Source organism: Lampetra planeri, chromosome 28 (assembly GCF_965212315.1).
Source record: "Lampetra planeri chromosome 28, kcLamPlan1.2.h2, whole genome shotgun sequence".
In the NCBI taxonomy this organism is placed as follows: domain Eukaryota; kingdom Metazoa; phylum Chordata; class Hyperoartia; order Petromyzontiformes; family Petromyzontidae; genus Lampetra; species Lampetra planeri.
In genome coordinates, this window is record NC_136134.1 from 12004774 (window position 1) to 12022189 (window position 17416).

The window sequence follows — 17416 nt, forward strand, 5'->3', positions numbered from 1 at the left end:
AATTTGTTAAAAGTGATGCACGGAAGGATCTTTGTCTCTGGAGCCATGCGTGGGTGGAACCGCTCATGGGTGCAGCCTTGCGTGGACTCTCACCTTCTCGGTGCACAGGTCGGTCTCCACGTCGTGCCGCTTCTGCGTGAAGATGATGGTGAAGACGGCGTGCGAACGGCTGCTGGTCTCGTTCATATTGGTGGCGGCGACAGTTCTGCAGGGGAGGCAGACGCCACGTTCAGTCCCCGCCCCCCTCGTCGAACCCAGCCTTCCCACCCGGCACGTAACACGCCATTCATTAATTCATGTCTGTCATTGCAGATTCATTCGGCATGGATAGTCACACAAACGCAAATCGTTTAAGTGATGACCTTTAAACGCCTTTAATTAATTCTGCTCGCGTTATTTCATTATTTAATCTGGTTTGTCTCGTGATGTTTTTCTGCAGAGGGATTGTGGAGAAGCTGCCCCTACATACCCTCGATGATACCACGTGCACGGAGATACAAACACGCGTGACCTGCACCTAACATAGATGCCATGCCGCCCTCTCCTCTGGCCACATCGACTCAAGCCTGGGCCTGGGCCAAGGGATGCGGGCCATAGTCACGCCCCGTGCCCGTGCATGCCCGACCTGGCCTTGTTGCCGGAGTCCATGAGGTCAGCAATGTCCGTGTAGGAGGTGACGGCCAGCTTTGACAGGTCCTCCACATAGGGCCCGAGCAGCGGGTGTTCCCGCACGCGCAGGTTGCCCTTGTTCTTGGGGTTGAGCAGGTCGCGCACGCGCTCGCAATAGATCTCCATGTAGCTCACCTGCGGGCGGCAGCGCGGCACCGTCACACAGTGGCCCCTCCCGCCCACCCACCCGTTGCCTTCTCCTGAGATGGCACCACCGTCGCGAACTCAACGTCACCGTAAACAGCGAGTGCGGCCCAGTGCCTGAACGTACGCATGCATCTCAACGGTCGTCCGTCAGTTGCTTGTGGCCTAAGCTAAGCAAGCGAGACGGATTGTCGCATCGAGACTGGTGATGGGGATGGCATTCCGAGAGCCTTCATCCAGCAGTGGATAGATCATGGCTGGAGATAATGATACAGTCAATGCCTAGCGACACTGCACGTGTTGTCACAAAATATTGAGAAACGAGGAGAATGTTTTGACAGTCAATGAAATTGTCATTTTGGCAAATTAAAAGAAAGTGCACCTAGCATGGCTCAAGCACCACTGAGTGGTGAATGGCAGTTGTTGTTGTGAGCTCCATTTGGCTTTCCAAGCTTCATCAGAGTTGAAGTTGCGCTGTTGAGGGTTACGTGCATGGATCAAAAAGGGCTGGCGTGACTTGAAATCCTTTAAACTTGTGACTAGCCTAAAACCCTCATCCACCAAATGTACTCAATTATGTATTAATATTATTAGAAACAAAATCAGCAGTCCAATGTTTTTAAATGCCAAAACAGCTTTCCATGACTGTCATCATGAGACAATAAAAATAATGTGATGCCATATAGATTTATTGATTGCACACTGAAACATTAATATGACTGAATATGTGAATTTGTTTGTGTTGACAAGGGAGCTTACAACCAAGTTGAGATCTCAGAGCCGTACGCATCGCACCAAGGCTGAATAACAACCTGTAACGATTCACGCCACCTGTCCACGTCCGCCCTGTGGTTTAATTGTCGCGATTCGGGGGTCACAAATGTTTGTTTACCCAGGAACAGCTTCATTAAGTCTCAAGACTCCTTTTCAGGAGGGTCCTGGTAAAAAAAATTAAAAGGCGGGTCATAATTGCTATGCGTTTCCCAATGAAGTAATTTGTAACTTTTCCAATTTGGTAAATTTAGGCCACAACGCCGGCACGCAATGGCCTATTCTTCTTTGAAAGACGTCACGGGATCTTTAACGTCCACCGTGAAGCGGACTGCACGTAATATTTTATGGTTACTACAATACCACAGTATTAGCCAGAGTGGCCTGCCGATTTCATACTACAATCTGCTGCGACAAGCAGGAACGAGCTACCGCTGGCCCATACCGCACTTCGAATCACGCAATATCTCGTTGATGCCGTCTTGTTTACAGTTGCCGTCAAATTGTTCTGCCTTGATTGTTCTGCCTAGTTCACTGCATAACCCTAAAGGCACATTTGCATACCATTAAATTAATTGGTAAATCATCGATTTTCAAATATAATGGATACCTGTATCACGAGTGCAAAGTCCACTTTAGTCGATGCTTGAGCCCGCCCAGTGTTTACGAGCTCAGTGCTCACGTTTCATTTCACATCCTCTTAGGTTTTTTCGGTAAAGTCACGTAGGTAAAAAATAAAATTGAAATTAATAAAAAATAAAATAAAAATCACGACGTTTCGGAGGCAACAAAAGCTTCCGTCTTCAGGTGGAACCGTCACAGCACGATTGCTGTAATCGTGCTGTGACGGTTCCACGATTGCTGTAATCGTGCTGTGACGGTTCCACCTGAAGACGGAAGCTTGTGTTGCCTCCGAAACATCGTGATTTTTATTTTATTTTTATTAATTTAAATTTTATTTTTTATCTACGTGACTTTACCGAAAAAACCTAAGAGTATGAACCCTTGCAGTCACGAAAGCTTCAAATCTCGAATCATTTCACATCGTTTTGTCAGCATTCATTGAAATCCCTCTATTGTTTTTTCCAAACGAATGGAAATATAAAAAAACAGCGTCGTGCCACTCAGCTGAAAGAAACACCAAATTAATGACATATAAGGCCGGCAGGGTGGCGCAGTAGTAACACTCTTGCCTCACGGTAAAAAGTGCCTGGGTTCGATTATCAACATGGGTGCCTTTTTGCTTTTGAGTCTGTATGTTCTCCCCGTGTTCTGTACGAGTTTCCTCTGGTTTTCTCCCATAACTAAAATCATACAATGCAACAGGTATTGCCCAAAACCTCCCAATACTGAAAAAAATACCTGAAAATTCCTCAATTGGGATTACAAAAAAAAATTAATTCTCAACTGCAAAAACTAGGCAGGACTCTGCTAAAAATTAGTCTTGCGACTCGGTCAGGTTTTCCTGGATAAAAAAAGTAAAAATAAACAGAAAGGAGAAGCACTTCACGTAAGTAACGATCTAACTCTTGATGTCTCGTGCGTCTGGTATGCGGGACTCAGTGTTTATGCTTCACGCCATCGTTCCTGCGACCTCACGAGGCAAAGATGCGGTTGGCCTGCGGGTGAATCCCAGCTGTCAGCTGCAGCTCAGAGCAATGAGCTAATCTGGCAGCTATGAGCCTCACCTGCACAGGTGCGACTGCTGAGCGCGGCGTGGTGGGATGGGTGGCACGGGGGGTAGGGGTGGGGGTAGGGGGGGGCGCTGTGCTCACCTCCACAGAGTAGGCCATGTCCGTGTTCCCATTGTCGTTTATGCGGAGGAAGAGGTCTTCACAAAGCTGCACACGAGAGACAACGCAGCGTGGTGGCGCAGTGGTGGCACTCGTGCCTCACAACAAGAAGGATCTGGGTTCAATTCCCGACTCGGGCGCATTTCTATGTGGACTTTGTATGTTCTCCTGTTTTATGCAGAGTGTGAGTATGCGAGTATTTGAGCATATGAATGTGTTTAGTGAATGTGTGAGTGGACGTGGCGCTGGCCACCCATCACCTCGTGTGCCGTGCCGGCTTTCATAGGCGCTGCTACAACCTGCTAACAGCACTTGCCCATGCACCCTGTTAGGGACTACACAGGGGATCTTTGCCTTTGTATTTGTATGGCGTTTGTATTCTCTCCCCCAGTTATGTATGGGTTTCCTCAGAATTCTCTGGTTTCCTCCCATAACCAAACATTGTATTTGTTAGGTGGCATAGGCATCTTAATACACAAATTTGGTCAGATCTTTACGCGGTCCAACGCAAACATTATTTACGGACGATAATATCGGCTGTGAAACTGTTCGTGTTAAGGCCGCATTCAGTGTAATCACTAGGCCGTTAACCCTGCCGATGCGTTGACGAAGGGCAAGTGTCACAGCTTGCAGCGAGGCCTCACCTGCGGGATGATGCCCTCCTGCCCCTTCTCCTGCTTGCCCATCATGGTGTAGGACTTCCCGGCGCCCGTCTGCCCATATGCGAAGATGCACACATTGTAGCCCTCGAAGGCGTGCTCCAACATCTCCTCCCCGATGTCATTGTACACCTGCTCCTGCGACGCAAAGTGCGAGTCGTCCGGCTGCGTAGAGAGGGCCCGGCGTGCATCACACGTGGAGAGGGAACGGCACGGCAAACAACACAATCATCATCACAGTAACGGCAGCGATTTTCATTTAATGCAGCCGCCCCCCTTTACGCTGCTGCGTCTTAGAGCGCTTCGCGTGCGAGAAGCAACTTGCATCCCATCCTACATTCACATTTGAAAGGGCACCCCCAGTGGCAGCAACATTGCTCCCCTACTGCCAGATTATATAGGCCTGTGAACTGTAGCGCCTTCGCGACAGCCCTGCGCCATTTTAACTGCGCAAATACCACATTGTGATTATGATGAGAAGAGGCGTACGGAGGAACACACCGTGGTGTGAGACCAGTACGAGTAGTCGAAGCTGAAAGTCTTTGGTGGCTCTTTGGGCTGCTTGGGATTGAGAATGGCTGTAAACGAGACAAAACAAAACAACATTTAACACAACAGCGGCGTCATTCCCATCATCATCATCATCTCCACATGCTGACATCGCCAACTCGTCGAGCAACCATTATTTTACGTCTGAGTGGAATATACAAACAACCAAAGTCGTCGTCCCCGTACGTTGTTTGTGTTAAAGGGTGTTTTTGTATATCCACTTCAAGAAATTCCAAAAATGCACAGCAATTCCACCCCCTATCTTTCCTCACAGCAGTCCCTGCTGAGCTAATTGCACATCGCGGAACGCATTAATAACCCAGCAATTTTGTTCGGCTTTCACAGCCACATATAAAAAAAGTGCTGCGCATACACTATTATTCACACTGATTCCCTGATATGAGCAAACCCGTAAGTAAACACGCCTTGCAGGAAGGATGTGTACACAAACACAAAGATTAGTTTTGATCAGGTGTCACATCCACTGCTATTACAGTTGGAAACATATCCCAGGGCCTTTACGTGGCACACAACAGATGGCATTGTGAGCAACGAGCACACGCCCCACAGCTGCCCCTCATACTGTAAGCGCCGCTATTTACTTTGGGTAAACATGGCCTTAACGTGGCAGCAAGACCTCATTATGACAAGACTGTTTGATGTTTGTTCCTCATCTCTAATTTTCACACCAAACGCACTCGCTCGCGAAGCCACGCACGGAGCCGCGCTGCCAGAACGCTGCGTGCATCCACCAGAGCCAATCGAGTTGAGAGGCGTTCAGAAGCTCTCTGCACCACCGAATGGCTACGGGGCCCATCGGAAGAATTGCGGTGGTGCAGGTGGCTTCGATTAAACGCTGGGGAAATCGATACGTTCACTTCCAAACCAGCTCAGTGACAATGCCAGAATCTCGCATCAATAACCATCAAGCTGGCCACGTAACATACATGCTGATCAAATCACTAAACAGACAATACACATCCTTCACATATCCGTGCCACCCCATTAATACAAAAGCGCTTTTTTGCACATCTCAGCAGCCGCACGGCCTTCTGGAAGTGCATAATTTAAGCGGAGTTGGATCAACACGAGCAAACTGTCCCGGTCTGGACATTCCGTGTGTAATCGGCAGTCAGGCTTGCTTGAACCAATGCTGGTGAACTGCTAGATGTTTACAGGCAAGGCAATATACAAGATGATCGGTTTGTAGGCACAGGAACACCACAAACACCTTGACCTCTGCAGCGCACGGTTCAGCAGAAAGTTCTCAATGGTGATGCGAACCATCGTAGATGCGTGTGAGGAGTTGCGTGGCAATGAATTCAACGAATTTAAAGCAAATTAAAAAGTATGTTAAATTGTTTGACCCAGGAGACGTAAATTTAGAATCCATTTAAATCAGCCATTCCCAACATTCACAGAAGCCAGGGCAACACCAGCAACACCTTCTGGTGCTGCAATTTTATTTTTACAATCAAAACGGGGTCATAAATATCGGAAAAGCCATCATGTCATCAAGAAGGTCAAGCGCTCGGCGTCCCATAGTTGTCACGGAGCACAAAGGAGAAGCCTCGACGAACGTCCCTGCTCGGGTGCACGAGGCACGCCACGCGCAGCGCGCATTAAACACGGCGCGCTCCAGCTGGGAGCCACCAGCAGGACCCTGTCACGGCAGCCTGCACCGCAGCCGCTTTGCAGCGTTGACGTGACGACGCCGATTGACTCGCTCGCCGCTGGGCCGTCGTCTCCGTATCACTCTTCTATCGCTACTACCAAGGTCAATATTCCTGTGCACATCAATTGTTGAAATTCCTCCACCCATGTTGAGGACTTGCTCTACCAGCCACTGTCTCGTCTCATCTGCACTGTGTTCGACCACCACACTGCAGGTCACAATAACAAATTCGCCACTTACCCACTCACTCAGTCACCTAATTGCACTTCACAACACTTCTCTTTCTGCTTCTTCGCTCGCACTGCTCCTCTTTGGAATTCCCTCCCAACACCTCTTTCCCAAGTTTTGACAAAAATAACCTTGCTCAATTCAAGGAACATGTTCACTCTTATCTATGACAACTCTTACGGTGCTGTTTGTTGGTGGCCGCCTGGCCTTTTGGCCCTATGGGCCCCTGTGCTCAAAAGCTGCTGCTGTGTTCGCTGGCAGGGAAACGCGTGCGCACGAGGCAGCCCAGCAGACACGGTCGTGACGCGTACACACAGCGATCATCCTTGTGAGATATTTAAAAATAACATTTAGTGAAAACTACACCCAAATGTCGCACAAAATTAATTTCATTTGTTTTAAAGTAGTTTAACACGTAGGCTTTCGCGACCCAAAAACGTTGATTATGAATTGTTTTAAAGTAGGTTTCATGTACTGCTGATATCAATGAATTTGGAATGTTACTATTTTATATTTAATAGTCTCTCTCCAAAGTGTTCGGTTTCCATCATGTGCACCTTCGCCCTCATTGGCCGAGCTCTGGCTGCAGCGCCAGCAGCAGCAGCACTCGTGCCGATTGCCGCGAGAGAGGGGGGAGTGGGCGTGCGCACAGGAGCTGTGCATTCCCTCGTTCGTCACCAAATTGCTGATGAGGAGAGAATGTGATACGAGAAAGTGATGTATTATTTACGTATTTATTTAGAGTATTTAATTTTCCGAGACCAATATCATTATCCGCAAAACGTGTGCCCGTCATCTCAATCAGCCAGCAACATAACACCTGGGTCTGTCCCGTAACCTCCTGTGAGCAGCAAGCCTCCCACACTTCACATTAGGACTTAAAAGTGCAAGCGCTGTGGTGACGTTTATCGCCACTTGGTGGCAAATAGCGACTATTGTGTGCAGAGGTGGTGAAATTGTTCACACTGCTGCAATCCCAACCACTCGGATTCCATCCCTGCACGTGCGTAACAGATGGACGTTGGTGTCCGATCCCAGCCTGGGCCTCCACTCGAGCTCAGCACAGTGCCTGGCAGGCAGGGTGATGTCGCCACTGAGGAACAAAGGTTGCGGGCACTCCCTGCGTGAGGTGGTTTCCCAACGGTGCCTTCCCTGAACCTCGTAAACATTGAATTCATTCATACCCTTAATGTTTAATCAGGTGAAAGTCCATTGAGGAAAGAGGAGATAAGAATTGTCATTTATTCGGAACTTAGATACTCCAGTATCTCAAAGCATCCTTACATCTCAGCTCAAGCATTCCAATGCCCAGCTGTAGTTTATTTATTTAGCCGAGGGGGACCCCCAATGGCAGTTGTCTGTGTTCGGCGCAGGGTGACACGCAATGTGAGTGGACATGAGCCTGAAAGAGAAACTTCTAGGCTCTCTTACAGGTGATAAACACCAGCACAGCACAATAAAAAACTGAGTAAAAGCATACTACTTTTTGACTTAAAGCTTTCGTGACTGCAGGAATTCATATTCTTGGGTCTTTCGGTAAAGTCACGTAGATAGGTTCAAAGAAAATATAAAAAATAACAAAAAACTACGACGTTTCGATCACAACACAAGCAATCGTCATCAGTCGTCATCAGGAGAAAAAAGATTCGTGATCTGATCCCATCTGTTAAGGATGTGATCCCTGACATGCAATAAACTAAGCTGTGTCTGCGGCAGTAGTTACATTGGGGAAACTAAGCGACACGTCTCGGGCCGTGTTCGTGAACATAACGCAGATCTGAAACATGGTAGGACCAATACCTCGGCTGTGGCTGATCATTGTTTTAATGCGGTGGGCTCACGCGAAATTGATTTCTCTAAGACGAAGGTACTTTGCAAGCCTACTGGCTATCAACAAAGATTCGTTCATGAAGCCATCCATACATTTCGACAGACACAATTTCAACCGAGAAGATGGGTACAAACTGAGCAATCATTGGAAGGACGTTATTAACCAGTTTAAGTCATAACTGGCTGTGATGTTTTACATTAACAGGTTAAATGTCTCACACCAACACAGCCACCATCGCTTGTGTCCTTGATGTGGCAGTGACTCTGCGATCTTACATTGACATGCTAATTTCTCACTTTAACATCACTAGCCCCACCCACTTCGTTTATGACCCTTGGGCTACACACATTTCAAACCTTTAAAACAGACTGCCTCAGCAGCTTTTCTCCTGGTGCCGATCGCTTGTTGCGATCGAAACGTCGTAGTTATTTGTTATTTTTGTTATTTTCTTTGAACCTATCTACGTGACTTTACCGAAAGACCGAAGAATATACAAACTACTTTTAAACATTTATCATATGCCTCGAGTTTCCTGGCTGGCTGCGCTCCCTCTCCACCCCAACAATTGCTGGGAAGCTGGCAAAATGGGATTTTCTGGGGAACAAATAATCGTTGAATTGAAACGATGGAAGACGTTCAGAAGACATTAAATAGATGGTGACACCGACAAGCCAGGAGTAATAAATACAGAAGACTGACCACATGGTCCACATGAAATTGCTCTAACTTTTCAATTTGTGCTCCAATTAATGTAATTATTTTGTCAGAATATTCTTTAAACCACAGAGATTATAAACACATCCGTCACAATACATATTATATTGGCATTGTATTATTACATTTAAAAGCATATTACTTTCAGTGCTGAGGACAGCATTTTGAAAAGAGTACGAACATGATTGCTGTTATTGTCTATTGCAGAGCGACGGGTTCTCTACTTGTGCAATATTAAAAACATCCATGAGAGGTTTTTTTTGGGTTAGATCGCGTAAATATATAAATGTGTCGTTAAATCCACCACCACCAGCACAGCCAACTAGTAAGGGTTGTCACGTAAACAGAACATGCCAATTCGTCCGATTGTATGTACTGTTTACAAAGTGTGTTAACAAATCCACACTGAGAAACACGATGATTGAGGGGTGTAAATTATTTTTTCAAAAGTGTATTTAAATAGAGGTACTGCAGGTAAATAGTTCAGTTTTAAAGCCATAGTTTAACAATACAACACTTGCCACCATCCTTCAAACCCATTGGTGAAAAAGAGCAAAGTTTGTGTTTACATTATAATGTAATGTTTATGCGAGAGCCGGGGGCTTATGGGACCCCAGGGTCCCGCCATAAGGTTCATATATGTACACACACGTGAGTGCACGTGTTTATTGTACACAATGTGGAGAGCAGTGGCACAGTGGTTAGCACACTAAATAATGAAAGCAGCACACATGAGTTTGATTGCCGACCTTGCTTTTATCATCAGTGGCACGGGATATCTGAACCAGTCCTGTAACTCCCCTACATCGACCAAGCCTCAAATGAAGTGTGCAAACATCAGCACTGGGGAGACAAAGGCGGTTGGGTATGGTACTGGCCACACCACCCCATCGAGGAAAATGACAGCCTTAATAGGTGCTCACTAACAGCCCCTGCCCTACCAGTCGTTGTAGGCTACACAGGGAATCTTTGTATTTGTTATATCCAGTAGTGCTCGTTTACAAGCCTTTAGATTGCCGAGTATATAAATTGCGCACATACGTGTGATTGTGTGGGTAAAATAATGCATAATTCATGTATTTACTCCTTGTGCTTGCAAAAGAGTGGCAGCATTGACAATGGCCCCACGCAGCACCTACATAAGCAGTGCCCTAGATTGATTGATTAAAACTTTCACTTCACAAAACCCAACAAAAGCAATCAGAGCCACTTGACCCTTCGTGGGACACACGGACGCTCACTTGCAAGTACGTTGAACTTCTTTCGCACGGTACGTAGCCAACCGTGCTGCACGTTATTATTTTGTTCCAATGTTTATTTTTATTGTTAGGGGCTGTCCATAAATTACGTCACGCACCTAGGGGGGGGGGGGGTCAGACATTTGTGACGAGGGGGGGCGTTTGAGAAATGTGACGTCACATCAAAATGCACAACTTTAAATAAATATAGAATTGTTATAACAACACTCATTTTGATCAATTTTCATTATTAACTATTTGATTATTTAAATTTACTAAGGTCACCTTTTATTTATTCCATGAAGGAGCATTTTGCTTCTCCATGGGAGAATGAAGAAGCTTACATTTTGAACATTCTTTTAATGATTGTTATTCAACATTTAGATTCTAATCATTCTACCAGGGCTTCTGCTTCGTTCTAATACGAAGTTTAAAGTATTTTTTTATAGTTATAATTACTTAGACGTAGAATCTTTTCAAGTGAATTTTATGCAAAATTTAAGCTTTCCAACGCCTCCTTTTTAATACGTGTTTCTCCTACAACATCAAAGTGCAGCGCCACATTAAATACGCACTACAATGACAATAGTTGAAAACGATTTGAAGCATGTTTTATTTTCAAAATGGAAATATGGTTTTGGGGGGGGGCAGAACTTTGTGACGTCATATTTGAGGGGGGGTCTGACTTTTTGTGACGCCGTGTGACGAGGTGGGGGGTCAAAAATCGTCCAAAATCGCGTGACGTCATTTATGGATGGCCCCTTAAACTTATTTATCCACAAAAACATCGCCAAGTCCCTAGACACATTTTCAGGAGGGCCCTGAGAAGTTTTCGCAGGAGGGGGCAATCATTGCTCAGTGTTTCCCAATCAAACTATTCAAAACAAGTTATTAAATGTGAGATATTTCCTGAAAATGATTAGGTATACAATACACGCCCTTCTGCTGAACAATGCGGACTAAAGAACACTTCATGTCATTCAAGAAGAATCGGACATTGTGTGCCTGCGTCATGGTCCAAATTTGATACTTGACATGGCAACTGACTGTACTCAATTTGGATTACACGGAGCGGTCATTGCCCCCTACTGGGAAAACGTACCAGAACCCTGATGAAAAAGAGTGTTAAGACTCCGTGAAGCTCTCCTGTGTAAACAAGTATCACATTAATCACAACAAATGAGGCGTCCCCACCACATTCACCGTGTCCTATAATCATAACAAAGCAGAGTACTACTGTACAATCAACTCGAGAGCACTCAGCGCTACCCGTGCAACCACACGAGCAATCACAAGCCGGGGTCCTCGGTGCCGAGTCCATTTACATTCCCAGGGCTTTCGTGCGGGCATTTGACCGTGCGACGTGACCGCGTGGAAACGAAAACAAAAGTGAGAAAGAAATTGCTGCTGAGTGGCGACGATTTTTAAATCCGCTCTTTACCAACGAGAGGCTTTGTGCGATTTGGAAGCGCATGCACAGGGGGACAAAGCAACACGATTTCAATCGTTTCTGATGACAGCGCCCCGTTCACTTCAAAGATGGATTCGTTTTCAAAAGAGTCAGCTCTCAGGTCTGCACCCGGCTGCTGCCGGCGTTGCGTGAGCCGGAGCACACACAGCTGCTTTGGGTTATTAATAGCCTCTCAACTTCAAACAGATACTCCCGGAGCCAACACAATCCTCAAATCCCGCCAACAGCGTCGCCAAGCAAGGCCTGCGCAGGCAACAGCAGCCCCACAGACTCGAAGGTATTGCCTCCGATGATGATGATGTAGACACGCATCATAAACACGGTTCAAAATGTGTGGAAAAACCTTCCCATCACCCGACAAACTAATTTACGTGCTATGGGGCCGTCCATAAATTACATCACGCGATTTTGGCCGATTTTTGACCCCCCCCGTCACACGACGTCACAAAAGGTCAGACCCCACCTCAAATGTGACGTCACAAAGCTCTGCCCCCCCCCCAAACCATATTTCCATTTTTAAAATAAACCATGCTTCAAATCGCTTTAAACGATTGTCATTGTAGTGCGTATTTAATGTGGCGCTGCACTTTGATGTTGTAGGAGAAAACACGTATTAAAAAGGAGGCGTTGGAAAGCTTAAATTTAGCATAAAATTAACTTGAAAATATTCAACGTCTAACTAAAACTGCAGATGTTCAGAATATTATATTGAAATTATCTTATAACTATAAAATATGAAAAGTAATTAACTAAAAAAAATACTTGAAACTTTGTAGTAGAACAAAGCAAAATGGAGAGTACAATTATAACAATCACATAATCATTCCACAGAATGAAAAGCCCTGGTAGAATCATTATAATCAAAATGTTTAATAACAATCATTAAAAAAATGTACAAAATGTAAGCTTCTCCATTCTCTCATGGAGAAGCAAAATGCTCCTTCATGGAATAAATAAAAGGTGACCTTAGTAAATTAAAATAATCAAATAGTTAATAATGAAAATTAATCAAAATTAGTGTTGTTATAACAATTCTATATTTATGTAAAGTTGCGCATTTTTATGTGACGTCACATTTCTCAAACTCCCCCCCCCTCATCACACATCGTCACAAATGTCTGACACCCCCCCCCCCCCCTAGGTGCGTGACGTCATTTATGGACGGCCCCTATGTATACGAGCGTTTAAACGCACCAATTATCATTGTTTCAGCTCAACCAACGGTGAGCTGGAGAGTACTTTGGCCAGAACAATGAGGCCCAAATCAAAATTCTGAATCACAATACTGTGATCACTAATTATGTATATACCCATCAATGCATTTCAATTTTAACCACTAAACTAACAATGACGACTACTTTGTTGGAAGTCAATCATGGTGGTTATCTGGAGAAAAAGGTACCGTGCCATATTAATGTAAAATTTCCATCACTGACTCAGAGCAACCAATTAATACGAGCCATGCCCTACGTTCGTTTAAGCCAAAAATACTTTGATCTTTTGAGTTGAATCATCTGCAGCCACGCTCTATCTGCTGCTGGATGAAGGACTCTACAAGCTCCATCTCCCACAGTCTTGTGATGTAACAATCCATCCAGGACCTGCAGGAAGCATCTCTGTGGTGGAGATTATTTGGCGTTCCCTGCATTGGCTGCCACTCCCTCGAGTCTCGACCACCGGCTATCATCCTTGCTTTTCGCGGTGCATTCTGCCAGAGCCCGCTGACTTTTTAAATAATCTAATCTTGCCTATGTTCTCTTATCCACGGGTCTCTCTTCCTCCTTTCTCACCATGCTTCTTTTCAAATTTAGTTCCTTCCTCTTTGTAAATATATAATCATCTCACGAGGAAGTCACGTGCCACGTAAAGAAGTGTCGTGTTTAAACGGCCAAGGTAACAGACGAACGCTATTGTCGCTGTAGGGAATTACTTTGTGCAGACGCTGTCCCTTCTCCCCCGCTCCCTCTCGCACTCCCTCTCACTCCCGGACATTCCGGGCACGGAGCCCATCCCTGCACATGAGCGTTAGCAGTGGAAAATTACACTCTCCATTCCCACAGCCAGGCTGTGCTGCTGAATGGGCCTCACGATACCCAGGTACAGAGATCTGGCCCAATGCTTCCACTCGAGTCTGTGGCTGCACGAGTATGGCGTACCATCAGAGCGGCCTCGTCTTTTCGTCCACTCCATTGCATTTCCGATGGAGAGGTGACATGGCCCAGCGGTGGAGCGTTCGCCATTTGTTGCAGGAATTCGCTGTCCAAAACTGGCAGGCCCCCCTGATTAATACTACGTAAGCGGCGTCTGCTTCTCAGTTGACGATAAAAATCCCGTGACTTTATTCAAAACGTGCAGGCAATCGTGCGCCGGGGACAAGATAAAACGTTTCCAAATTCTAAAAAAGTACCAGTAAACGACGCAATTGAAAAACACATAACAGCATTGCCGCCTACTGCAAAACTACTGCAGCCCATGTCTGTGAAATACAGTGGCTTCCTTCGTGATGATAGCCTTGCATTATGAATGGTGCAAATACGAAATGCACGAATGATTCTAATTGAGAGTGGTTCACGGGCTAGCTTGTTTTTAAGCAGCAAGATGGGCATTTATTTCGGATTTATTTTTAGATAACAAATCTGCTGATTATAGGCTCGAGTGATAAATAAACCAGGGTGGCAGGAAATGAGCAGGAAGCAATTGAATGCCACTCTCGTGACACTGAAACAATGCCTTGTTGCTGTGCAGCAGAAGCAGCAACACTAAATAAATGGGTTGATCAGCGAGTCGTGTGATCGATGGGGCGGACTTCAGTGTTGTCTTCCCGGGACTTACAGCGTCCCTCAATTTCCCGGGAATGTGCGGCCTGCCGCGTGGAGCTATTGGACTGTTGGCCTTTGCTGCCCCTGTCAGTGCGGCGGGGTCGCGTTACAGAGACATTCACCTTTAGCCGATGTTCACCCACAAGGTTTTTTAAATCTTCAAGCAAGCACTCCCACGTGCGCGTCCCTCCTTGCCCCTGCAATTGACTGGCGGTAAGCGTGCAGTAAGTCCACACAGAAAGTAATCCCGGGGTGATACAGCCAATACATTTCAAGGACAAGAGAAAATGGAAGCAGTAAAATATATAGACTGTATATACACACACACCCACACACTCGTGTGTGTGTGTATCAAGTGAGTTAAGTTGACCGATGCAGAGGCGTCTTTCTCTGAGATGTAAACCAGGTCAATAAAGGATATTATGACATTAAGCCTGAGACACAATTAAGCTAAACAAATATAAAAAAAATATTTGCTCAGTAGAATCGTGAACCCAGCCAGGTGGCTCAGCAGTGGAGCTAGCAGCTCACAATCGCAAGATCGTAAATTCAAATCCTGGTTGGGGGGTTAACTCGGCCCATCGTCTCTCCAGGGCCGATAAAATAGGCACCACTTTGTCGGGAAGTCACCGGCGGTTGTCATACGGAGACACTCGCCCCCGCCATAGCAATGTGAAAATGTGACCACTCGTTCAGGTCCGTAAACCGAAGATGCTGTGTGTAATCCCAATTGAGTAACTTGCTGTGTAATTTGTAGAATTTAGCAAACTTGGACCAAAACACCAGCACACAATGTCCCCCTCGTTTCAAATAACGTCAGAGAATCTCTAACATCTAGTGTGAATCAAGACATCACGCAGTATTTTAAGGTTAATACGCACCGCAGTATTCACCATAATATGCACCGCAGTATTACCCAGGGTGGCCTGCCGAGCCCGAACCGCAAACCTCCGCAACAAGCGGCGAATGCGCCGACACTGGGCTGTGTCACCGCCCCGATAACAGCCAAGCCGCTGGAAGGGGTCGCCACTTAACAAACAGAGCGGCGAGCGAGGCACACGCCGTCCCCGTCTATATTTAAGTCCACGCCGCCGCCACGTTGCGTGCAACTCACAAGCAGCTGCTCGCGCGGCCCGCTGAGCCGGCCGCACACTCATTGTCATGACGAACATCGCAGTGTGACATTTCAAGGCACACGTGGTCTGTGAGTAACCCACTCTTTTTAGCTGCCTGCATAATCACGTTAAAATGTGTTGCTGATTGGGAAGGAGGGGGGCAGTACAGCAAGTGAGGTCGGAAAATGTCTGTGCGTATCTTCCTGAGGTATACCCTCTTCAGCATGGGTTTTTCTGGGGACTCCCATTTACTGTGTAAATACTCAATGGAAATACATTCAAATGCAAAGCCCTCCTGAAAAGGTCTCGAGTCTTTCCTGCATACATAAAGAAATACATTTATTGTTTAAATATTAAATTCTTAATTTTTTTATATAGCAATGTTAAATGATAATCGGATGCTGCTATGATGGTGAGCACAATGGACTTGCCATCCAGGGATCACTGGTTTAACGCCATCTCCCAGCACCCAACCAAAACAATTGGCGCTGGGAGGAGGGAGGGAGGCGGAGGGCACGGCCGCACGGCAAGCCACCCCGTTTAGTGATTGAAATACGCCACATGCCGTTCGCAGCTCAGGGTGACCCAGTCCCAGGTCGATGGGGAGCGTTTGTAAAATTTTACAGCCAAGACGAATCTCGCGCTCGCTAAATCAGTGCCTCCAAGCATTTGGAGCGGCTCTTGAAACACCGTGGGGCCCTCTGTACAGGGTTCAAAGTTCATGGCGCGGCACACAACGCGCACCGACGGGAGTTTCTTCGGCATCGTAACCGCTGCAACGTTTCACCAGACGTGGCTGAGTAAGCGGACACGCGGGACTTATGGCGTGCATCAATATGATGAACTCCCACCGCCGGCATGAGCCAGCAGGCAACCGTGTGAAAGGGCCCATCAGGAGCGGTCGGTCATGTGGCTTCCGAAAACGACACCGGTCGTTCGCCAGGACAAACCTGTGACACGGCATGAGCCAGAGGCAGCTACAATATAAACGTATGGAACTTGTGTATTTAAATACACGGCATGTGCTATTAAATGACAGTCTAATGAATATGAAACAATGATTGAGAGAAAGTCCAACTTCCTGGATTGTGCCCTGAAGATGTTTGGCACAGTTGTAAGTGAAACGTAGTATCCAATTGTTAAATTAAGCGCCTTCGAATAATGGCACTAACAAATCAAGATAAGACAAGACATTGCTGTTTGTTGCTGACCGCTTGACATTTGGGGCATTTGTTCAGCAACCGTGTTAAAATAAACTGCATTAAGTGAGCGTGTGCCTGTGTGAGATTCCAGATGAATTGATTGGCTAAAAGCCTTGGGAGCTGAGCGATAGGGTCGTGACGCATCTCTCCGTGTGCTCCGTGCTGGGATTACGATATTGCCAGTTATCGACCGTCCACTTTCTCCAGGCAGTCATTGCAACCGGAGATTGTTACCATGGCTTCATTTGAGCGTTTTAAAAATTTATCGGAATTTAAATAGTCAGTTTGATTCAAAAACATGCGATAAATGGAAAGTGTGGCATATATTGTACGTAAAGCACCACATGTATTGAATTAAGTTTAGACGTTAGAAAATTCATGAATTATGTACTTTATCATGTGTACAGATAAGGTTTTGAACCTCAAGAGAGGCCATGCTAGGAAATGGCGACTCCGGCCCCCGCATATCACGCGACCCATGGCAGGAAATTCTGCCCGACACTGAGCGCGAGGAGGACCCGGCGTGCCGCGAGACGTC

At 46.2% G+C, this 17416-nt stretch overlaps 1 protein-coding gene across 8 annotated transcripts in view; it reads right to left on the minus strand.

The window, feature by feature from the left end:
- KIF1B (kinesin family member 1B) overlaps window positions 1-17416 on the minus strand; it is a 109863-nt gene that overhangs the window by 52760 nt on the left and 39687 nt on the right. For all 8 annotated transcript variants that reach the window (XM_078607958.1, XM_078607956.1, XM_078607957.1 and 5 more), the window contains exons 3-7: window positions 4538-4614; window positions 4022-4201; window positions 3360-3425; window positions 626-804; window positions 94-205 (exon numbers count right to left, since the gene is read on the minus strand). In XM_078607958.1, the coding sequence (XP_078464084.1) occupies window positions 94-205; window positions 626-804; window positions 3360-3425; window positions 4022-4201; window positions 4538-4614 (614 nt within the window). The remainder of the gene's footprint in view (window positions 1-93; window positions 206-625; window positions 805-3359; window positions 3426-4021; window positions 4202-4537; window positions 4615-17416) is intronic.